We start from the raw sequence: 24,888 nt of genomic DNA, 5'->3' as shown, positions 1-24,888 counted from the left end.
AATGAGCACTTTTAAAATTTACATCATTGCCTTTATGGGTCTGGAGCATTTCATGCCAGATTTAGAGACCATTTAAATCCCTTTTTAAAATTGGGCCCAATGTATTCTGCCGTTAATAGTCATAAAATCTTGTGATTCAATTTATGTAGTTCCTAATGGTCATGTATAGTATAAGACTAATGCAGACTCGTTTTTCAAATTCAAAGCCAATTCAGCCACAAAACACTAGAAAAAGAGGTGATTTTCTGTGTGTGTTTATTTAAGATTTTCATAACGTGTGGGTCATTCTTTAGGCCATTTTTTTTTAAACTAGGAAAATCTCTTCTGTTCAGATTTTATGGTAAATATGTGCAAGCAAATGAAGATTACAGTTCTTTTTTATATGTATGATTATTAAAATCCTAGTGGTTGGAGATGTAAAGAGCATTTTTACTGCTAATTTTAGATTTCCTTAGCCCGAGTCTTCCCCGCCATCTATATTTATCTGTTTGTTTGTTACATTTCAGGCCTGCGACAAGGACCCCCAGTGTGGTGGAGGCATGTGCTGTGCTGTTAGTATCTGGGTCAAGAGCATAAGGATTTGCACACCTATGGGCAAAGTGGGAGACAGCTGCCATCCGCTGACTCGTAAAGTTAGTATATATATTTGTATTCATGGTGGTTCTGTTATGTTGCGGTAATTCAACTCCAAGCAAGGCCTGTATGACAGGAAACCCAGGCTAATGTGCTTGAAATTATAAGTTGGAGAGGATGACAATGGAAAACTACCTCCTCCCCCCCTCCCCTCCCGTTTTAAAGAACTGGATCCTCTACCATCCTTATTTTAGTGAATCATTTTCATATCCTTGCTCTCATGACATTAGAAACATCTCAGAAAAATAATTTCAAACACATGAATTTGCCTAAAAATGATTTAGGACAAAAATATATGTGTGTGGTACAGTGTATACTTCTTTGCAGCAATCGGAGTATGGAAGTTCTTGAGAAGACTCTTAATATCAGACCCACTGATAAGGCAGAAGTAGATAACTTTGTGGTTTGTTTCTTGCACAAGATCATCAATGATACTGTTATCCTTGTATCTTAATTTAAAAGTCCTTTATTTTCACTTAATCTACCCAATACACTTCATAACCATGGAGGTTAATGATATTTAATTTTCCAATTTATTCAGTTACCTAACAGTTCAGTGTCCCTAAACAGCACTTTTGAACAGTTTTGGCAATAAGTGGCATGACCTTATGTTGGCAGGATCGGATGGCACTTTTGAGGTTGTGTGGCAGAGGCTCCTGTGTGCAAGGGCCAGTCAGCGACATGACTCAGGAAGGTGGGGTGGGTTAGAGGCAGGAGGGAGCAGAAAAATGTGTGGAGCTTGGAGAGTCTTGGCCCTTCTGAATCAAAACTTAAAATGGTGGGATCTCAGTAAGATGCCCCAGGGACCCAGGTGGCAGTGCCTTGCTCCCTTAGCGCCACCTACTGGTTTTACCCAGCAGCAAAGGGAAGCCCCAGGGCCATGGAAGGCGCGGTCCCAGGCCAGGTGGCTTGTTGGAGGCAGAGCTCAGTCTGTCTGCAGCATTCTCTCCCATTTGAAATAGATGGAATGTTTTCCAAGTAATCTACCTTCTGGACTCTGCCTTCTACCTTTTCTTCTTCTCCACATGTGGTTTAGGGTTGAAAGCTGTAGTAAAGCCCAACATCTTCCCTGTCCTCGACAGTTGCAGATGACAGTTAACTGTTTTGACTTTTCTCCGAGTGAGGGTAGTGAAATAAATGGGCTTATGTTCAGCTCTGTGAGCTTTCACAGGGACTCCACTTGTTTGGGTCGCTCTGAAGAGAGTTTGGCTTTCCTGTGGTTTCCTTGAGAAATAACTTCCTGTTCCGTTTAGACCATCCCTCCCCATGGCTTCACTGTCATTGTCACACGTGACACATACCTTTTATTCTTGGCCACTTTAAGATAGGAAAGGTTGTAAACCGTTAGCGGTCTGCCTCAATGCCAAGCTCCCAGTGAGGAGGTGACACCAGCCCAGCCACCTTTGGCACTGATGTCACTTTTGTCATCAAGTGCAAGCCAACTTTTGTACATTTGAGCCACTGTGCTTGAAAAAGTTTGCTCTTAACCTTTTCTTTTAAGAATAGTGTTGTTTTTGTGCAGTGTTAGTATACCCTTACACACCCTGCATACCAGAATTGTGCAGCCTGACATGTTCTGTGCAACTGTTCTTTGTCATCATAGCAAGGCACAGTTGCCCCTTGGTGAGGGCTGTGACATCCCAGACCCCCTGTACTAAATGTTGGATATGAGTTTCTCATTTCACACAACAAGCCCGTGAAGCACATTTGTTTCCAGCACCTTCTGCATACAACCACAGTAAGCCCCAGAGGGACTCAGTGACTGGCTGGGGTCACCAGGTGAGAGGGCACGCAGCAGCATGGGACTTCATGTCTGTGTGACGCTCTGTTGGTTGTGTGGTGTTAATCACCATACTCTTCTGCCACCGTGAAAGTGGGTTCGTCTGCTCGGGTTAACCAAAACTGGTTTGTGTGGGATGAGAGATAACGGTCCCTCCTGGGAATATGTCACATCCTGTAGTTCTGATGAGTTTTCCAAATCTGAGGTATTTTAATAAGAGAACCAAATTCTCTTTCCCCGGGTGCCTGGATAACTTCCAGTTCAGGTGTATGTAGTGTAAGGTCATTTCTGAGAGTAAACAAAATCATTCTTCTCCCGGAAACCCAGGTACATCTCTACGTCTTTGTTTTTAATCACAGTTGTAATAATGAAGTCTTTAATATTAAGTTATGGTTTTCATAGTAGAATGAAGTGATTAAAGAACTAAAGAACTAAAAAAATAAATAAAGGTTTTATGTCAGATCTTAACTTTCCCCCCATTCAGATGCCCACTTGAAAAGTGTTTCTAGAACTCAGTTTTACAACTTTTGCCACTGGATACTTTTCTGTCTCGAAAATACATTTTCCTATGTCACTTCTATTTTTAAAGTAGGTCCCGGAGTTGTTACTTGTTCTGGGTGAAATTAACTTATCCTGGTAAAAATCTAGTTACTTCCAGATTATCTCTCTACTATGTTCTATTCAAAACAATTTGAGAATAAAAACTTTTTGTAAATGCATCCTGGTGAATGTAATATACAGTATTCAACTTCAAACTACAGTTTAATGGCTCATCAGTAAATGGTAAAAGTGTAGACACTGCATTGAAAATTCTATTTCAATAGATGTGTTCTTTCCTTTTTCTTCCTTTTTTTTTTTTAAAGGGGGGATTAACTGGTTGTGGTTACAGGGATTGGTGTTTTAAAAACACAAGACTATGAATAAGTGAAGACTACACCTGTTTAAATTTTAAACTTTCCATTCTGGCTTGACTTAGTCATAACCACAAATGTCTGTTTATTTTGATAAAGTGAGTAATAGTTGATGAATGGAATTGCAAACTACAGGTAGGAATTGATAGTCACAGATTGCTATTTTATTTCAGATACATCAACTAATTTGTGGAGTTTACAGTGACTGCTACACTCTAATTTTAGAATTGTACAGTTTTTAACTTTACATTTGATGATTGAAAAGTAGAATAAAAAATCAGTTTGCCTAAGAACAGGATGTATGTTTTCCAAACACATTTTTAGTCAAATAAAGGTTTTAACATGTATTCATTTTTAACAATTTTTTAACAGTTAGGGATGAATTACTGAATCGTATATCTATAAGGAATATTTTACTGTTTTAAAAAACCCACTATTTTGGTATTTCTATTAATACCTACACTTCTCAGAGTTTACAAAGATTAGCCATTTCCATCCCATTCTGATTGCTTCTTGGCTTTGGAAGTTTTTAATTATGTAGTTAATACTTTTATTGCTTATCATTATATTTTTGTTTTCAATTTAAACAACTGTGTTTCCTCCCCCAAAATTGTTTTTGCTTCGCTTTTTATGTTAACATTTTTAGTATCAGTTTTACTTTTTGTTTTCTGGTGGTTTTTTTTTTTTTTTTAGCTACATTTTAAAACTTGACCAATACATTTTCCTTTTCTGAAAAAAAAATTAAAATTAAAACCTGGGACTTGTCTGTGTTAAAAAAAAGGATAATTTAAAAAATTTTTAGCAGTTTCTGTTTTAGAACCAACCTATGACATACTTTGTAAACATACTTTCAGGATAGAGTATAACTTTAAAAAATATTAACTAAAATATGACTAATATAACTTCAGAATTTAGTGGAAGATGGGTGGATGAAAGCCTAATATGTTAATTTCCTCATCTTTCCTATGACAGAGGTCAAGAGCTGCTATCTACATTTTCTCTCTCAGGACAGCATCCTCGCTGTGAATACAAGTTCGTTGTCAGAGAGACTCAGGGGACATAAATATACTTTAGTCGAATACAGAGTTTCTCAGCCAGGGCTCTGTTGACAGTATGGGGCTGATAGCTCTTTGTGGTGGGGACCATCCTGTGCGTCACAGGATGTTTAGCAGCATCCCTGGCCTCTACCCACAAGATACCCGTAGTCTCCCTCTCTCGGTTGTGACAACCAGCCATGTCCCCAGACTATGACACGTGTCCCCTGTGATGGTCTGGGGGATGGACCTTGCCCTGGTTGAGTGCCACTGGCCGAACGCTCCACTTACTTCCCCTCACAGGACACAGTGTAGGAGATAAAGCAGCACCATTGCATTGGGAGCTCAGCAGCTACCCAAACACACAACATGGCTTGCCGTATCTTCCACACGGGGCACTTGTAGCTGCCCTAAATGAGAGCTAAAGTGTGTGTGGGGGGGGTGGGTCCTCTTGACTCACAGAAGCCCACCACTACTTCTTACAAATATTTTGCACCCCTCTAGACCCAGAGGCCCAAGCCTGCACGCCAACAGCTTTCCCAACCCAACTCAAGTTCCACACAAGCCAGAGGCTGACCCCCCCATTCCCTGTTTTCCTCTACTCTTTGCAAGGATACAGAGCAGTGGGAGGCCAGAGCCCATGTTAACCCTCTCTAGCCACAAGAAGACAAATCATTGCATGATTTAGGGTTGTACGAATATATACTTATTCCAAAAAAAAAAATTTGAAGAAACATTTTAAGACTTGACCAAATTAAAATACATTGGCGATCTTCCTAATTATTAAAGCTGGAAACTGTGAGAGGGGGACAGGAACCGTGAGACTTTTAGTTTCTATTTTATGTGCTATTATGCTATTTGAAATTTTTTGAACTATGTACTTTTATTGACAAAAGTTATGGTAACAAAACTGGCTTTCTTTAAAATTGTCATTTTTTTATTGAGGTAAAATTGATATATAAATTATGTAAGTTTCAAGTATACAACATTATAATTTGACATCTGTCTGAACTACAAAGTTATGACCATCCATCACTATTCATTTGACCCCCTTCACTCATTTTGCCTACCCCAAACCTCCTTCCCACATGAGACCAGTGCTTTTTATGTGACATGACCAGGGTTTTCTTCGTGTATTCTTCTTTACATTTTCTTTAGCAAAAGTGGCTGTTTTGAGAGAAATTGCAAATGATACCTGTGTTTTGTATCAGTCCTATTTTCTCTTTAAAAGTGCCACAAATGGATAAGAATTGTACCTTGTGGAAAGTGCTACAGGTCCTACCTTGGTTACTTCTAGAATCAGCTTTTTGGAATTCTGGGCTTTTGGAAGTGTTGGATTGAGTTGATTCTAAAATAAACCATCAAGTTGGGACTGAATGGTTAGCTCCTGGGCTCTCTTTGTGCCTCTGAAGATGCATCTTCTGTATACTTTCTCATGTCTCTGGCTATTAGACACCTGTTAACTTTGCCACACAGTATGTGTAGAGCTAGGGGGTGCCTGTGTGACTCAGTCTGTTAAATGTCTGCCTTTGGCTCAGGTCATGATCCCAGGGTCCTGGGATGAAGCCCTGAGTCAGGCTTCCTGCTCAGTGGGGAGCCTGCTTCTCCCTCTCTCTCCTCCTCCCCCGTCCCCCTGCTTGTGCTCTCTCTCTCCCACTATCACTGTTGCTATCTCTGTCCCTCTCCCAAATAAATAAATAAAATCTTTAAAAAACAAAATATGTGTAGAGCTAGAAATGAAGGGGGGCACTGGAGAAATTGCCAAGTATCTATTAAGTGTATCACATCAGAAATGGTGTTCTTTGTCATTAGGGGCTCACAGATGGAAGGAGAGGAGGAAAACTGCTTATGAGCAGGTGCAGATAAAAAAGGCTTGGCAGGGGGAGAAACAGACCGGATCTTGAAAAAGGGGAGTGGGCTTGAGAAGAATAAGAAGAGAGCATGCAGGTATAAGGATCCCTGCAGGACAGTGTAATCATGATGTTAGGGTTGTTGGGACAGATCTGGGCTGAGGCCGATACTGCCTTGGCACCCTCCATAAGAAGAAGGATAATTCACAATATTTTTGAAGGATTCACAGAAACCTCTGACCTTGTGAGCTCATTGCAGGGCCCCATGTAGGCCCCGGAGGGAACTATACACAGGAAGGCCTTCTGCATCTTTGGCTTCACGTAAGTCCATCTCTGTGAGTTTGGTGGCATGAGTCACTTGGGGCCTGCTCAGTGCCGGGCAGTGGTGTGCAGAGTGAGGAGAAGCCACAGGACCTGGGAAGGCCACCCCTCTGCCTTCAGGCAGAGCACATCTGGGCGGGGGCGGGCATTGGCAGGAGATAGAGCAAAGTCTGGAAGAAAGTGGACTGGGTTTGATTATGGCAGGTTCCCTTTTAGCTGGGTGACTGCAGTTAGCCGTGTTACTTCACCTCAAGAGGAAGCCACTTAGCTTGTGTCAAAATAAGGCAAAAATGTGGCATACAGGTTTGGTGTGACGTTCATGTGCCATGCCTTATGAAGCCTGGGCATGGCAGGCCACCGCTCTTCTTTTTCTTTGCTCCTGTTTTCAAGGCACTAAGAAGGCACCTGACAGGCCAGAGAGCACCCGTGGTGTCTTGATGCACACGTCACAAGACTGCAAGCATCATGAGGGTGCTTCTTCACAGCTTTAGCTATCCTACTGCTTATCTGTCTTCTGTCATTAAAACTCCTGCTGCATGATGGGCCCAGGCCTTTCCTGTTTTGTTCATCACTGTATCTGTAGCACATAACATAAGGCCTGATATGTCAGTGACAGTAAACATCTGCTGAATGAGCGAATAAAGGAAACATGCTTGGTGTTGTCTGTGTATAACAGTTTGACATGTTCATTATAGTTATAGTTCACTTAGCTCAGGCTCCCTTACCTTGGATATCGCAGCCTCTGTTCTTTTTTCAGAACAGAGGCTGCGATATCCAGTCGGCACATTGGGCCCGCGAGTTCTTACTGTTGGGGGGTTATCCTGCTCACTGGAAGCTGCCTCGCTGCACCCCTGGCCCCCACCCCCTACTCACACTCCTTCCCCCAAGTTGTGACAAACAAAATGTCTCTGGATACTGCTGGATGTCCCCTCGGGGACAGAGTCACCCCCAGCTGGGGACCACCGGCCCATGCAGTAGTTTCAGGCATGGCCAAATGAAGCTCGCAAAGTCTCAGGGCTAGAGGAGATCCTACAGGTCAAGGGTTAGAACTCCTCATGCTGTCCGCTTGTGATTGTCTGAGCCAGGCAGCTGTACCCGCCTCCCCTGACGTGTTCTCAGTGCCAACAAATGAGCTAGCCATCCGCGTGCTGCCCTTTGACACACACAGTGACAGAACCATTCTGAGCACAAGTCTGCGTGGCGCCGACGGCTGTGGCACCTGCGGGCAGGCACTGTAATTAGAGCCTTGACAATAAGGCCCTTGGCAAAAGGCTGAGGAACCTGGGGTGGCTCTGCCTGTTCACCTGCGTATCAGTGCCCACCTGCTGCTTCCCTGTCTTCCTTTTGTATTTATTGATCTCAATCATTTCCCTGGCCCTTCCAGAACCATTTTGGAAATGGAAGGCAGGAAAGAAGAAAGAGGAAAAGAAGAAAGAGGAGGAAGGAGGTAAGAAGAACATGAGCATGGTACCCACCGAAAGATAATGCCCAGCATCGTGGGCCCTGGCCACTTTGGGACTACCATACAGATGGGTCTGTCCTCTTAGTTCAGTCCCTAAATAAGGTTAGAATGGTTCTGTCACTGTCTGCAGACAATTTTTTTTTTTTTAATGTACAGAGAAATTATTTAGAAGACATCTGGAAGATGCATCTCAGACTTTCTCATTAGGACAGATAACTGGTATGGGGCAGCCTGTTTTGGTGGCAGAGAATAGGAAGGAAATACACTAGAATGATAGCAAACAAAGCATCTCAGTTGAGAAACAGACAGGATGCATTTTTCTGCCCTGTGTAAACTGTGTAAGGATCCTCTAATAGCTTGCCTCTCTCACAGTACCCTGGGCCAGAGTAATTTGCCATCCCATTTCATTGACTATCAGTTGCCTCCAGGCCTGGGGTTAAACTTTCTCCCTATAACTTGCCAAGGAGGTGGATTCTTAAGAGGGCACCATTCCCAGGGGAGAGGGAATGAGTTTTGTTCTTTGCCTCTGGAACGTGTACGTATTTTGAGGGACTCCCCTGAAAGGCCCACCATGCCAGTTGCTGGTTGACCCTCCTCAACCCTTCTTCATTGGTGGCATGGGCAAGACTTAGAAATACCACTTGGATGACTCTTGGAATGAAGCCGACCTTTCTCTGCTGGCTCTCCCTAGGCCAGGGTTTAGTTTGTTCCTTTTCTGTGACTCAAGCTTGCCTCCTTCCCTAATTTCCCTTTTGTTCTTCCCCTATCCACACTCCCCAGAATTTTGACCCCTTCTGCCATCTGTGTGCAAACGTGTGAGTTTATATATTGCTCATTGTCAGTGACTTCATATTTTCTCATCACTGCGGTCATACCCTTAATGTCATGCCCTCCTTAAGGAGCTTCATTAGTAGGATGCTATAAAAAGAATTAAAATGAAGAAGTAAAAGGCAGTATAGCTTGGTGGTCAAAAGCTTTGTCTCTCTGGTCCAGCTGCCAGCCAAGCTTCAAGTTCTGGGTCTGTGAGCTTGGGCCAGTTGCTAATCTCTCTGTGTCTCGGTCTCTCACCTGTAAAATGGGTATAATGAAAGCATTTGTCATGTTCACAGAGCGGTTATGGGTTGAAGAAGGATAATAAAATGCCAAGTGTATTGCTTGATGAAGAGTTAACACTCAGTATAACACTAGCTGTTCTTATTCAAAGACATTTCTCAAGAATAGTTTTTTGTTTATGTTTTTTTAACATTTCCTGCTCTGATTCAGTTTTCTTCTTTTATCTTAGGTTCCATTTTTTGGGCGGAGAATGCATCACACATGTCCATGTATGCCGGGCTTAGCCTGTTTACGGACTTCATTTAATCGATTTATTTGTTTAGCCCGAAAGTAATCACTTGAGAGTAGAAACTTTAAATGTGAACAGCCACATGATGTCTGTAAAGTCTATTTACTTGTGATTGTGCCAAACAAATAATATGCCAGAAAGAAATGCTGTTGCTTTCTCAACTATCCAAGTAACATTTCTATCTTTGATGTTTAAATGACTTTTTTTTTTTTAATTGAAAGAGGATTTTAATTTTGGATACGAATGTAAAGTGCAGGGCATTATGGAACCGGTTCTCATTTCCCTGTTTGTGTTTTGGTTTGGCTTGGCTCTTTTAATGCCAATAACTCACCCATTTTCACAAAAATGAGGAGAATAAGAATTTGTTACTTTGTCACGGAAACTTTTTTCTCAAACCACCCCTCCCCCCAGCCCTGCCCACCACACACACACACACACACACACACACACACACACACACACCCTAAGGTCTCTTTTCTCTCCTCAAAGAATTTTAAGGCTCTCACTTTATTTTTCACCATTTCCCTCACCAGTCCTTTTGCATTTTAAAGTGGGGGGCGGGGTTACTGATCTCCTCTAATTTGCTGGCAGAATTACTGTTGAGAATCAAGCTTTTTGCCTGATACTTAAACAGTGAACGGTGTGTAGTTGAACTAGACACTCCAGACTTCTCCTAGATGGAGTAGAGGTTGGGGTGCTTCCAAACTTTCACGGAACCTGTGCCTTCAGGTTGGCTGTGTGACAGGTTTGAGTGAGTCCAGAGGGAATGGAAAGTCAATTTGGTCCTTATTTCTAGATTTGGGTTGGTTTAAAAAAAAAAAAAAACACTTCCCCAATACAACAGTACATTTGTTTCTCTTTCTTTTTATGAAGTTTATTTCTTTTTTAAGTCTCACAGTTAGAGATGGTCCAGAAAATGTCACTTGAAGAGGAAGTATTGATTTTATTCTGGCATAACCCTTGTTACCATTTTAAAATCGGTATTAAGTTGTAATTTAAGCTTCATTTGTAACCAGAAGTTCTCTTATAATGGGTTACCTGACATCTGCCATGTGTACCTATATCAATATTGCTGTGTAAAAATTCTGTATCAGAATAATGACAGTATTGTATATCATTTGATTTATTTTAATATTATATCCTTATTTTTGTCACAGTTGTCGTCAGTTTTTATTACAAGCAGATTTCTATTAGCTCATATTCTAAAATGGGCAAAGACCCCAACGTTGGTCAGATAGCACTCACAGGATGTGCTTGTGTTCACTTTACATACAGGAAAATTCTGTTTGCATGAATTTTAAGGTCGTACAAAAAACAATGTGTAAATCAGTGAGGTTTTGGAACATGAAGGAAGATTGTGACGTGCAAAACTGGCTGTAATCAGGAATGGACTCCTGGGATGTCACTGTATTGATTCAGCAAATCATGATCCAGTGTTCATCACGAGTGGTTAGGCAGGAGGCTAGGTGCTAGCCGAACGGTGATGAGAAACCTTGAAAAACCCCTCCAAGTATTGTAAATGGAATCAACGTCGCAAATAAACAACTTATGAAATGTGTTTAACTGACTAAACTTGACCATGCCAACCCACTAACCATTGCAAAAAAAAAAAGAAAGAAAGAAAAATTTGTCCATTTTGTAGTTATTTATTCAGCCAAGGCTTACAGTTGCACGTTATATATAACTTTACCCTAGGGGCTAACGTGTCCTGTAAATGTATGGGATTTTGCTGTACTCATTACCATACCTGGGCATAGAAGTATTATTTTTGGTTCAATTTCATTTGTGTGCAAGAAGCATTCCTCAGTGAGTCTGTTGGAAAAAAAACATCGACTTCAACAAGTGGAATTGTGGGCAAAGAAACGCACCACAGAGTTTTGCTAAATGTCGCTTTCATATAATGGTTGAGACACCCTTTTTCAAAAGTTGTAAACACTTGATTGGGTCAATCATCCATTTTCCCCCAAGTTAAAAAACATCAAACAAACTTTTATAAAATTTTAGTTTTACATATACCAACTTATTAAAAAAAAAATCACTACAAAGAGGTAGACTGTAGTCTAGAGAAGGAAGGTAGAGTGTGTGTGGGAAACTCAGAACCGTGTCTCCTGACTTGCTCACTGCCATTCAGAGAAAAACAGAACTTTATCATTTGGTACCTCTCCCCTGGGTTATTATTTTTATTGGGGAATAACTCCTTTTTAGTGTACAGCTTTATTTGGTTAGTTTTTTTCTTTTTTTAGCTTGTCACCAAAGTTAGCACTTTTCACATAATTGTTTCAAAAAACTTATAATCATGTTCCATGGAGATTCTTTAAGATAATTGTATGCAAAGCTCACAAAGTCTTGCACTATAAAGACTGTGGTACTGTTTCTTCCCATCCCCAGGATGCTCTCTCACCGAAGGTGGCCAGACTTCATAGGCCAGAATGTCTGCAAGGTAAGGCAAAGTGAGAATTTACACAAGAAAAAGTTAAAGTCAGCAACCTACTTTGATGTAAATATTGGGAATGGATTTTATCCATTCTAAGAGAGAAATAGATCTCAGGCCAGCACCTACTGGCCAAACTCAAGTGGATATTTGGATTTCTTTGCAAACACAGACTTTCATGAAAACTATCATTTCTGACTTCAACCTCTTTTTTTTTAAGCATCTCTTTTTTTTTTAACCATGGAAAGTTTGTGCTAAAACTATTTCCTTACAGACCCTCTTATCTAACTGAAGACCTTCATCCTTCCCAGCGTTTCGGTGTTGTTCTGTGGTTGGAGCTCTACAAAGTCAGTCCAGGGAGAGATCACACACGTAAGCCAATTTTCTTCTTCATTGGTTTTAAGATCAGAAATTTCATCCCACTCAGAATTTCCTAACTTCAATTTTTGAGAAGATTAAAGCTGGGGACGATTTTAAAAGCAGGACATTTTTGGTGTTCAGTGAGGATCCCTGTTTAAAAATTCATTGACAACCTTTTCTGATCTTTCTGTTTTAACACATGGCCATGTATTTCAGGTAATATCATCAGAATTAATATTTCTTTGGTTCTTCCACATCTTGCCTCTGGTTTGTTAATGGTCAGTGTTCCCTTCTGCACAAAGGAGAACCATTTTCCTTCTAGTATCTTTAACAACATAATCCTTAGGTAAATTTATTACCCCCCCAACCCCCACCCCCTGCCGCAAATCAGAGCACTTTCAGAACACACATCTCCCAAAACTAGAGGTGTCATTAATATGCTGTTCTGGAAGTACTGCTCCTGTTTTTTCCCATCATCCATCACTCTCGGAGATTGTAGGCTTAGTTCATCTAGGGCGAGGCTGGAGTGTTAGAATTTTTTTTTTTTTTTTGTAACTACTTATTTTATTCTAAGGTGCACCCATGTTTGAGAGCCACTGAGAAAGAATAAAGGAATATGCTTCTATAGGAAAGCTGCTGCTTCCCTGGGACACCCCTTGGCAAGACACCTTTCTAGTTAGATTAGAAGTGGGGAGAGTAGCTGTCTGCCTTTTCTTGCCACCCTCAGAAGTTCCTATGATCCTTAAGCAGAAATGAATCTGTTTGGGGGATTTTTTTTCCCCACCACAGTTTCTAGAAGGATAGTCACAGAAGGGTCCCATGTGAGAGTTTTAACCACAGTTCCATAGCTCATTTGAGAAGTCTATTCAAAGTTACTTGGAATTAGGTTAGGGGAGCAGGACCTAGCTTGTCCCTGGGCTCTTGCGCTAGCCCTGAGGCAGGGCGTGGAGCCAGGGGGCTTTCTTCCTCCAGGGGAACCCTCCCAGGTGACAGTTTTCCAAACTGCCCCCTCTGCCAGCCCCGCTTTCCCATATATCTCCAGATTTCATTCTATTTTACTGGGCCCATAAATCATCCAAAGGCTCTACAAAGTCCAATGTTGCAGCAAATTGTAACTGAATAACTCACACTAGAAAGCATTTAAATAAAACCTATATATGCCACAAGAGAGTAGAAGCCAGAAGGTGGGAAATCATTGTGTGATCATGATTTCTAACGATAAAAGGCATGGTCTCATCTATATCATGTACATACACGGTACGCACCCTGGTGTCCACGGCGGACTTCAGCCTTATGGGGAAGCCTGGGGCCCCTACGCATGCATGAGTTGTGCCAGCCAGGCAAAACCATGGCCTGCCCCCTGGAACGGCAGCTGTGGGGGATGTTTCCAGGCATTCACTCACTTTAATCAAGGATTTCTCAACACCGACACTCCAGACATTCGGGGCCAGGCCATTTTTTGTTGTGAGGGATGGTCCTGTGTTTTATAGGCTGTTGAGTAGCTGCCCTAGATCCAGTAGTTCCCCTGAGCTCTCACACCCAAACATGTCTCTAGACCAAGCGAATGGGTAGGGGTAGATTGTCCCCCTGCGAGAGCCACTGGTTTAGTCTGAAAATACTTTCTGTCTGTATAAATTCTGTTTCAGGATCAAACAAAATTTGAGATGACAGTATTAAAAGAAAAGTTAAACCTTCAAATGGGGCTCTACAAAACAGGTATTCTGAAAATAAGAAATTATCATTCGAATTCAAAGTTATGAAAAGGTAAACATCAGATCCATTTTAATAGCCAACCAAAGAGTTGTCAGTTGTACATCAGCTCTATAGTTTCCGGTTTCAAGTAAGCCATTTTTTTATGAGCCTCTCTTTAAAGCTTAAGACAAAGGGCTCAGATAAAATAACCTCAGTCGCAGATGAAAGATTTCACAGCTTTAGAGTGCACTTTGGAGTAAATTTCCACATTGTTTAAATCCAGATTTTCACCATCTTGATTAAACTGTGATATAATTTATGAAAAACGTTTGTGTTGCTGAAACTCAAAAGCTAACAAGAAAAATTTGGAGAAGACTGTGTTTTTGTATTAAGTTAGATTTGAATAGCAATTGAGAAGCTTCCCAAATTGAGTTTTCTCAGTGCAACTGGGAATGGACCTGTTCCCTATAGGCAGGGCTGAGGCTGGCTTGAGTGTATGTGGCTCATCCCGGCAAAACAAAAACTTTTTATTATGGAAATTTGTAAACATAAAAGTAAGCAAAATTTTATAAGACAGCCTCCATAGATTCATCTCTGGTATCTTAACAACAGTTCCCATCTCAATGCCAACTTTGCTCCACCACCCCTCCCCCCAGGACCTCCGACTCTCCTGTGTTGTCTTGAAGCACATCAGTTTGGTTCCTGATAGATAAAGACAGCCACAGTCTTGTGTGTTACCAATGGTAGCAATCCTTTTTCTTTTCATGGCCCCTCTCTGCTTGGATCTTGCTAAGCTCCTTTCACTGACCAGCCTGTGCCCTGAAATATTTACTCTTGAGATGTATTTTTGAAATCCCAAGTTGGAGTTCAAAATGGAGGAGCAAAATATTTCAGGCCCAGAAAGTGACTATATGAAAGAATATTTGCTCCTGTATAAAATTTTAAAAGAAAATATTTGCTGCTCAAAGTAAAAGACTCACAGAAGAATATTGCAGACTATAGCGAACTATGGTGTTGGGCTTGGGTTCTGGGGAGTTGAATGTTGTCTACAACCAATAGTCCATTGGACAGCAAATGTTAATATTCTCTGTTAATTTTCCTGGATTTGGTTAGGAGGGGGAAAATCTTTGAATGGAAGACTTGGCTGGTGGACTCGATCTTCCATAATTCATTCCTTCATTCTCACATTCTCTCTCTCCTCTTTCTTTCTTTCTTTCTTTCTTTCTTTCTTTCTTTCTTTCTTTCTTTCTTTCTTTCTTTCTTTCTTTCTTTCTTTTTCTCTTTTCCTTCTTTTCTCTCTCTCTCTCTCTCTTTCCTCTTCCACCTCCTCCTCCTCCCTCTCACCACCAAAAGTTTTAGCTAGGCACATGGCCACTCATCTAGACATCTAGAGATTAGTTTACCAGTAGCCCTTGGCCAGGTGTGACCATATGAATAAGTTCTTAGCAATGGAATATGAACAGAAGTCCTCTGCCTCACTTGCTTAAAAGAAGTGCCCTCCACTTCCTCCCCAACAGGGAGATGGAACAATGAATCTGGCTACTTTAGGCCCAGAGTGGAAGGCACTTGGGGAAGAGAGTAGAGCTGACCCACTAGCCAGGTCACTGGATGATGTCCTGAAATGGTCATCCAGAACCAGAGAAATAAGCCGCTCTTATTTTGGGTCTCTGTAAAACACCTCTGCCCTAACCAATATAAATGGAGTCATTCTTTTTTAAAAGTGCATTGTTTTGTTGTACTTTATACTGGATTCTGTGATCTTCAAAACACTGTTTCTGTGTTTTCCTTTAGTGACTGTCCTGCAGAGAGTGGGATCAACCCCCTACCCAAAACTGATTTGCATTTTGGGACTGATGATGGCACACCCCCCAAAGGATGTGGCAAGGTTTATTACTCATATCATGGGATTTTTCTGGCGAGAGTAGAACAGGTATAAGTCAGTCCAGGTGGCAGTAGGCAGGTGGTTTGGATGGTTTTAGCTTTGATTGTGCCAAGAGGCGGGGCCAGCCTGAGAATTCCTACCTGCCGGGGCTGGATAATCCAGCTGCAGGGCAAAAAATAAAGGGAATGTGAGGCTTGAGAGCAGTCAGTGTTCAAACATCCAAATTGGGGTTTTCCTCTTCATCCCAGTCCTGAAATAATATCTTAACAAGAACCTGATAACCAAATGGAAGAGGAATCTTCAAATCTGAAATAGTTAAACTTACTTAGATACTTTGGTCATGAGACTATTAATATTCCAAACCAAAGAAAACGTGTAAATCCTTTTCTTGTTGCCACTGTTCTTAACTCAAATATGTCATCTACCCATGGATTAAGAAATCTTGGAGACAGGGAATGTCACTGAGGTCCATTACAACTGTAAATTTTCTTAGGATGTTTAAGTGAATTTTAATCTCACCAAAAGGTGCTAGGTAAAAACTTTAAATGACAAACTTTCAGTGAACAAAGCTGTTTTTTCAGGTAGTAAAGTAATATGCCATTAGCGGAAGACTAATTATGCCTTTGTATAATTGTGTTCCTTTCAATAGGAGGCAGGTTATTAAATATATATCTAAAGGTGTTTAATTCTAATACCTTTATAAAACTTATAAGGTAACTTAGAAATTTAAAAAATCTTTTGTCAGACCACATGTTACCATACTCATAAAGGATTAGAACAATTATGCAAATCAAATTCTAGAAATAGCTCAGGGTATCCCATAATTCCTCAAGATAGATATGCTAATTAAATGGCTCGTGACTGTGGGTTGAAAGAATTACACACTGTACAGTTTCACTCTTTATGTCACTCTGCCGAATGAATACCTGTGACAGGTTCCTCCCTATCTTCTCTCCTTCTTCCTCTTCTACCAAGTACACTGCTATGCAAATTGGTCAGTGCTCAGGAAATACATGGGGGAAATATATGGAGGAATAAAAGGGGAAAAAAATAAATATGTTACATGAAAAAGACAAGGAAAATTTTCATTGCCTCATGCATTTTACATTTCATGATCTCTAGAGAATATTCTAATAAGGCATGTATTAAGTCAGCATTGAAACTTTAATAATTTTTCAAAGCCTTTTGAAATTGCAGCACATCTGTATATCAAGAAAATGAAACCGTTTATTGCACTCTCCACGTTCCAACACAGGTCCTAACCAAAAAACAGTGTGTGCTTCTCAGATATCAGAGCCTGGGAGAAAATAAGATTTCCCGTCCTAGAAAGCTTCCCAGACTGGCATAATTCAGGTAATAGAAATGAATCGGGGAAATTTTAAAACATACACTTAACCAACAGTTCACATGTTCTCCACCTAGCGTAGACTGACCACTTAAATCTTAATTTATAAATGACTAAATTATTCCTCCTAGAAGCCAAATAATAATAGCTTTAATGTACCTGTCTCCCTAATGTTACTGAGAAGTAAGAGAATTGCATTTATGCCTTGACATTGCAACTTAAAATAGTTTTGCATGTTTTCACTTTGTAATTTGAGGTGACTTCAAGACTCGGGACTTGTAGACATAAATTTCAAGCTGTTTCTTTATTTGACATAACTGCAACCAGGACACAGAATGAGTTAAACACCTAGTAAGTCTCTCCCCCTCCCTTTTCCTTGACCAAAAGCACAAAATACCCTTTTCTGTAGGGTAAACCTGCTGCTTCTAGTTCTTCTTTTGGGAGGGAAGTGAAATGGTCTTCTTAAAGACTACCTGTTTGATTTCTATTAAGTTCTGACTCTTCTAATCAATAATGTCTTTGCTGGCTCTCCTTGAGGCAAGATTTTGTGTAACGAACTTACTCCATTAAAATGACCACATTCTTTACTGACCCTTGAATATTCAGAGAGAAGTGGAACAGAAAATGCTGAGGAGAGAATTAGGTGGTTTTATTTCACTTGGAGTGATTTACTTTATTTTTTTTTTTAAGATTTTACTTACTAATTTGAGACAGAGAGAGAGCACAAGCTCTATCCCAGGACCCTGAGATCATGACCTGAACCAAAGGCAGACGCTTAACCGACTGAGCCACCCAGGTGCCCCTAGAGGGATTTACTTTAAAAATGGACACCAGAGTTGGGAGGATGTGGGAGTCAGAAGGTAACGTAAGAACCTGAGAGGAAGGGGAAGATGGAAACTGGACAATTTTTGTTCCAGTCTTCTGGTCTTTCCTGCATTCTTCACTTGGGTCACCAGAGATAGAATGCCTAGGGCCTGTCTCAGACAATTGATTATGATGTCTGATCTCCTCATTATACCCAAACTATCTAGATCTCGCTTTTGGCATATATTATGTTCTGACTTGATTTGTGGTTTGGGGCATGTTTGCCAGGTTTCTCCACTTAGCTTGCTAACTCATTAGCAAGAGAACAATACCCCTGTGTCCTCCTGCACTGCCCAACACAGAAACTAGCTTATTAGCTTACAATACCTATTGATTACTGTAGATGGATTCATTCAAGTGGTTTTCCATTTTCTTGTAGCTAGACTTACGAAATCAAAATCTTAAACATACACTGATCAAAAACCAGCCTAGTAATAGGTATCTTTTTAATCTTCCAAATGTATTTCATTCTAAGAAATCAAGTCAAATCTACTTTTTCCAGAGGCAGGTTAATTTCACAGTTAACAGCAGGCTGAATGACCCAATAGTTGGAAAGGGTGAATTAAATAAGTCTAATTTTTTTGACTTTGTAAATACAGTTCCAGGATATCTAGTATACCTGTCAAAGGAGTGGAGGGAATTGAATATTTTAATTAAATATTTTAATATGTTGCAGTTAATTGTTACTTCAAAAAGCCACAATATTAGTGCCTGAATCACTGAATATTAATGCCTGAAGCAATAGTAGTTTTTATTCCAAGACCAGAAGTCTATAGATATGAGGTTGTTTGTTTGGTTAAGCAGCTCAACAATGTTAAAAATAGATGCCTGCTTTTTTTTTTTTTTTTTATCTTTCTGGTCTGCTACCTTCACTGTGTTGACAGTATCTTTTCTCATGGTTGCAAGACGGATGCTGTGGCTCCAAGCATCTAATCCTCACCAAAAGCATCCCAAAAGAAAGGAAGTGGTGTGTGTGGGGGGTGGAGGGACAAGAGAGCTTTATTCATGGGCTGGGTTGGACCCCAAAAGTCTTGCCTAACTAAGTTGGACAAAAGGCATAAAGAACCCCTTGGACTCAGATCAATTTTGCTTTAACTTCCATTCACTCCAGAAGCAGCTAAATAATAGTGCAACAGTGGTCTAGAATGTGGGTGCGTAGAGAAGGTTTCCCATTACCTCCTTTACCCCTCATGGAGGGGATCCTGAAACTAAGTACTCTTGGCAGGTGACAAAGAATGACACATCTGCAAGAGAATGGTATTCTGCATCCACTACATTTTATAACCTCAGCCACTTCAGTGCAAAGACAACTCAAAATGCCAGTAAGACAGTACGTTTGCTACTCAACCCACCATGGCACTCAGATCTAATGCATAGGTTTGGAGACTTGAAAATTTTGTAGGGTCTGCCCTAGAATGATCTCCCCCTCTGTGGAGGCTAGTTCACCCCTTATGTCTAGGAATTCATCCCTTACATCTGAAGGCTTAGTAGCAATTGAGTTGGTGAAGGAGGGAGTGAGGACTTTGGACACAAGGAACAATACATGTAAAGCCATGTTGGTATGACACAGTATGATCTGGCAGTGATGGAGGGGCTGGAAGACAGGGCCTGGGAAAGGAATGGGAAGAGGTGAGACCTAAGGGAGCTGGGAGCCATGGGCATGCAGGAGGATCCATGCAGGTAAACACAATGTGCCAGGAAAGCCCAGAGGAGGAGTGGCTGGGCCAAGAAAGGCTTGCACAGAAGTCTTGGATCTGGGGCCCGCGCAAACTTGATGGTTAGCCAGGACCCAGGGGTACAGACGTACAGGAGAGTTATGCCTCCGCCATCCCAGTTCTTAAATATTGTGAATATTGCCTCTACTCTGGAGGGGTTGGTGAAGGATTCCCAGACAGAGAAGGGGACAAGGGCTTTCCAAGGAGAGCTTATACAAAGGTCATCAGAGAAGAAAGAGATGGAAATGCACAGAGAGGGTGAGGCCAGGGGCATGGAGGGGCCGGACGATGAAAGGCCTTCTGTGGCGGGCAAAGACGTTTGCGCTCCATCCTGTAGGCCTTAGAAAGACCAAAATGGATAGACCTGATCCTGCCCGTCCAATCACCCCCCTGCAAAATGAACCCCTAAGTCAGCCCTAGGACCCAGGATCCTTTTATCTCTTAGTGGTCAGGACGTTTGAGAAGGGAGGGGGTGGTGGTGAGACCAGACTTGGCAAAAATAATGGTGTCGTGTTTTATTTCTCTTAAAAAGAGAAAGGGAAAAAAGGAAAGAAAGGAAGAAAGGAAAGGGAGGGAGGGGAGGATGGAGGAAGGGAATAAGAGAAGAGGAACAAAGGAAGAAGAGAAAAGGTCAAGGAAAGAAAAGGGCAGTGCAAACCAATATGGCAGAACTGACAAGATTTGTCAAGGCTGGATAATGGATACAGAGATTATTGTCATTATGGGTATTGACTTGTTACGTGCTTTCCCACTTGAGATATTTCATTTTTTCAAAAAGGAACACAGGTGGAAACGTAAATAGATAATCCTTTTTCTGCAAAGCTTTTAGACACAATGATATCAAAACACCTAAAAATTCTTATTTTTGACCCAATAGTTCCATGCCAGGACATGCTGGTGAAGGTTTATATACAAGAAATCTATTTTCTATTGCTTCAAGTGCAGTGGCAACTTGTTTATCCCGGGGAGGGGCGGGGAGAAGGGTGGAGATGTGCTAAATTAACTTCCCAAATAAACAAATAAGCTAGTTTAATAGAAGTCTTCCCCAAAGACCTTGTACCTGTCCTGGTAAAATGAGTAGAGTATTCTGAAACACAACTAAACTTTTTCTTGGTGATGTTTTATTGATATAATTAGCAGTCAAAGTACATGTTAATAGATTCATTGATCCAAAAAGCTGTTGAGGTGTGAGGGGCTTTTTGCCTCTACACACTTTTCCCATAGACAGCTCATTTCTCTGCCTCTGTTCTTCTGTTCCCTTTACACCTGGCTGTCATTTCTCATTACTCTTCACCTGAAATCTCATTAGAAACCATCCATCTAATCAGAATAATACACAACAAAACCAAAACCAGATAACCCAGTTTGTAGACATGGCATCTAAAGTACATCTTATGTCTGAACACAAAGGCATATTGGTATCTCTCCAGCCAACTGGTGTACTTCTTAAAGATGTTCTTTCTTGGGTCCAACCTCAGCCCCTCCTAATAAGAATCTCTGGATGCTGTAAGCACTTCATGTAATTCTAATGAATACTAAAATTTGAGAATCACTCGCTTATGGATTCTCCTATGAAAAAAAATATCCGTGAACTCAAAGCCACGTATATAGGGCCAACAGGTTGTTTCAACAGTCAGTCTGCTATGTAAGGCTGGATGTGTTCAGGAGTCAGATGACTTGGTCCCTGAGCTGTGCTAGGTACGAAATATTCTGAAAATCACATGGGCTTGGTGATTTTTTTTTTTTTAACTTGGGTCACTAGGGTGGATGGGGGGGTTGGATGAGGTTTACTTCCCGGGCCTCTCTGTCTTCAGGTTAGCTGAGATTTCTGACAAGCGGCCCTTGGATAATTAACATCTATTTGGTCTCATGAGCTGGGGAGAAATAGGGTAATATTTACTCATATTTTCCAAATATGAGACTGTCTTCACAGACTGTCTTCTATAGACAAAATAATGTGTTTGTCAGAGATAAATTGGCCACCCCCTCTTATTATGACTTAACCCTCTGGGACTGAACATTAATAGTTCTTATTATGCTCAACTATAGTAAATTGCAATATATTTATTGCACCCTTATTTGTTTTTATCAAAATGCTCACACTCATATTTTGTATGTTCATAAAAAAAGTTATAAAAGCAGTATATACATCTACTGTTTCTTTCCTTTAAAGAGAAGATTTGTAGATTTTTATCTTGCATTTTAAGTTAACAAGACTCCAAATGTCTTAAATATGCTGATGGTCAACTAAGCTAAACAGGCATGCACTAAAAGGATAATGGAACATGAATACCATATTTAGAAGTGTCTTAGTACCAGTCACAGCCTCAAACAACAGCAACAAAAAACCACTCCAGAATGAAAATACTGGTATATTTGTATAATGCAAAGAGAAATACAGATATAAATCCTCAAAACAGAAGGTACATTAATAAAAATGTAGCATTATAAGCAAAAAATATTATACAGTACTTGCAGAATTTAGTCTTTCCATTTAAGATTACAATGTGTCTAACAAGTATTTAAAATTATGGTTGTCATTATTAATTTAAAATATCCATCAGATGAACAGCACAGCTTAACATAGCAAACATTTTAAGGAAATGCTTTGTCTTGTAGAAGTAGAGTATCATTTTATTCCATTCATTTATGCCGTGAACAAAAGAAGAACAGTTTTCAAAGTGGAAATTAGTTTCATAAGACAGAATAAAACTGGGCTTCTCAAAGCACAAGCTGCTTCCATAAACGTATTTTAATTGTTATTGGCAAAAAATACCTAAGCAATTCTGATTCATACTCTGCTTCTCAGAGCCTTCCCAATCCGTGAACCACAATCAGTACAAAAACATGCAATACTGTATATTCTCCACACCATCACTAACCAAAACACTTTTACTCTTTTAAAAGTTACAATTTTACAGAAATGTTTCCACTCAAGATTGGTATAATACAGAGAGCAGTGGTTGCTGATGTATATTTTCTAGTTGTACAAAGTAAGGTAGGAAACAAATCTTGTTACTTGTTACTGCTTAAAAAAACACTGCCTTGCTACTTTACCCTCCCATTTCTGCTCTTTAAATTCATTATCAAGACGGAACAAAGTTCAACGAACCAGGGCAGCGCAACTGACCCCACGGCCGGCAATTCAGAGGGAACTTAAGACAATTTCCCCCCTTTCTTCTGCTTCCAACAGAAGACCCTCAAGAAATCAAACTTGTGAAGTCCCCCTAGGTTTCTCTACTTCACTGCAAAATGTAATGCCACTTGAGGTTGTCAAAAATAGCTTCTGTAGAAAACTGGCCATGGTCTTTAGGAAACGTTGCACGAAGAAAATTAGTTTAGCCTTTATTAAAAAAAAAAAAAAGGAACACATGGAATAAAATACGTCAGTCAGTACCAGTACAGACTCCAAGGCCTATTGTCAGGATGAAAATATACTAAGTAGGACAAATGCACGGAGCTGGGGTGGGGCTGGAACATCGAAACCCATCCCTCCCCACCCCCGAAAAAGTAGTCTCTCTGTACAATCCAAGTGCTTATCCACGTTGAGAGTCATTTCGAAGGCAGCTTAGAAAATTAATAAGGGGGCAGAAAGGGGGGAGACGACATCACTGTCTGAACCAAAGGGAAAGGCTGGGTGAGGCGTACGTGGCTGGCGAGCCCCTCATAAGCCAATGCCTTTCAGGTCGCAGGGGAGAGAGGCCTGGGTGGTCTGGGGGCTCTGACAGCAGGGGAACTGGGCCCTGAAGCAGTCCCTCAGCTCCCTGTTAAAGAGGAAGCACACGACAGGGTTGATGCCGGCCTGGGCGAAGGTCAGCCACACGGAGGCCGTCAGGTAGGCCTGGGGGACGGCGCCGGGCCGCACCAAGACCCGCAGGTAACTGGCCACGACGTAGGGCCCCCAGAGCAGCAGGAAGAGCAAGGTGACGGCATAGAACATCTTGCACAGCCTCTTCTCCGTCTTGAACTCCTCGAGCACCAGGAGGCGGCGCGCGCCGCGGCCAGGCCCCGCGGGCCGGATGCCCACGAGCGCTGGCGGCGTGGGCCCGCGGCCGAAGCCCGCTGTCCAGTTGGCGGCCGCCTGGCCGGTGGCGCCGGGGCCGTGGAAGGTCCAGTCGTGGCTGACGGCGGGCACGAGGCGCGCGGGCCGCATCTTGCGGCGGTCATGGATGAAGAAGAGCAGGCGGAGGTAGACGAGGTGCGTGGCGCCCACGACCACGGCCAGAAGCAGCAAGAAGCCGAGCGCGCCGGGGGCGCCGTCGGGCCGCTGCTCCAGGGCGCACGGCGCGTCCTCGTCGTCGCCGCCGCCGCCGTCCAGCACGGGCGGGAAGGCCGCGGCCAGCGCCAGCGCCCAGGCGGCGCACACCAGCATGGCGGCGCACGGCCAGCCGGCCAGGCGTTCGGCGTAGAAGCGGTGGTGCGCTATGGCCAGGTAGCGGGTGACGCCCACGCCGAGCAGCAGGAAGGCGGCGTGGAAGCAGAAGAGCGCGGCCAGAAAGGCGAGGAGCTTGCAGCCCAGCGCGCCCGGCGGCGCTCCCGCCGCGGCCGCCGCACGCCGCGCCGCCAGCATGACGGCCGGGAGGCAGGCGAGCGCGCGCAGCCCGTCGGCCAGGCACAGGTCGAGCAGCAGGTAGTACGGGGCGCGGTGCAGGCTGCGCTCCCGCACGATGAGCAGCGCGAACAGCACGTTGCCCGCCAGGCTCACGCACAGCAGCAGGCTGAGCGTGGCCAGCTTGAGGCCCAGGGCGGCCGCCTCGCCGCCGCCGCCGCCGCCGCCACCGCCGCCCGGCTCGCTAGCGTTCGCCATCGCGGCCTCTCCAGGCCGTGCGCTCCGCTCCGGGGCTCCTCCCGGCCTCGCCGCTCCCCAGGCCGCCCGGCCCGGGTTCTGCCGCCGCGCGGGCCCTCGGGCGAGCTCCCGGCCGGCGGGGCTCAGCCCGCGCCCGGCTGGCCCCTCCCGGGCTCTCCGAGCCGCTGCCGCGCCGCCGCCGCCATCTCAGGAATGATGCGCGCAGAAGGCGACGGCCACTCCCTGCACCTTGGGCGCCGCGGGCTTCACTGCGGACAGGGCCGCGCCGCCGCCCGCAGCCCCCCGCATCCTCCTCCTTCTCCTCCTCCGCCAACGCCGCCGCCGCCGCCGCGCCTCTTGGCTCTGCCCCCCGCCGGGCCCGCCGCCGCCGCCGCCGCCGCCGAGCCCCCTCCCCTTCGCCGGAGCGCGCAGCGTGGCCGCCGCCGCCAGCCCCGCCGAGGCAGCCCGCGCCGCCGGGCC

The 24,888-nt window shown here is 43.0% G+C and overlaps 2 protein-coding genes across 4 annotated transcripts in view; one reads left to right on the top strand and one right to left on the bottom strand.

Annotated features, from left to right (window-relative positions):
- PROK2 (prokineticin 2) overlaps window positions 1-24,888 on the top strand; it is a 96,155-nt gene that overhangs the window by 3,195 nt on the left and 68,072 nt on the right. The window contains exons 2-4 of one of the 3 annotated variants that reach the window (XM_025885556.2): window positions 507-632; window positions 7,914-7,976; window positions 9,274-10,891. In XM_025885556.2, coding sequence (XP_025741341.2) covers window positions 507-632; window positions 7,914-7,976; window positions 9,274-9,378 — 294 coding nt within the window. In that variant the 3' untranslated portion in view covers window positions 9,379-10,891. Of the gene's footprint in view, window positions 1-506; window positions 633-7,913; window positions 7,977-9,273; window positions 10,892-11,721; window positions 11,774-24,888 lie in introns of those variants that run through there. The other 2 variants (XM_025884867.2, XM_025885555.2) reach the window with 2 other exon arrangements.
- On the bottom strand, window positions 21,971-24,566 carry GPR27 (G protein-coupled receptor 27). Its single transcript, XM_025885397.2, has one exon. It carries the CDS (start codon window positions 24,427-24,429, stop codon window positions 23,287-23,289), a length of 1,143 nt encoding a protein of 380 aa, XP_025741182.1. The 5' UTR covers window positions 24,430-24,566; the 3' UTR covers window positions 21,971-23,286.

The sequence above is a fragment of the Callorhinus ursinus genome, unplaced genomic scaffold (assembly GCF_003265705.2).
Source record: "Callorhinus ursinus isolate GAN/ISIS: 27379988/994484 unplaced genomic scaffold, GSC_fseal_2.0 scaffold15, whole genome shotgun sequence".
NCBI classification, from domain to species: Eukaryota; Metazoa; Chordata; class Mammalia; order Carnivora; family Otariidae; genus Callorhinus; species Callorhinus ursinus.
The sequence above is the reverse complement of the archived record's forward strand: the minus strand, read 5'-3'. Positions and strand labels throughout refer to the sequence as shown.

Coding starts and splice junctions, on each gene's coding strand:
- GPR27 (XM_025885397.2), bottom strand. CDS start 24,429: ATGGCGAACGCTAGCGAGCCGGGCGGCGGTGGCGGCGGCGGCGGCGGC.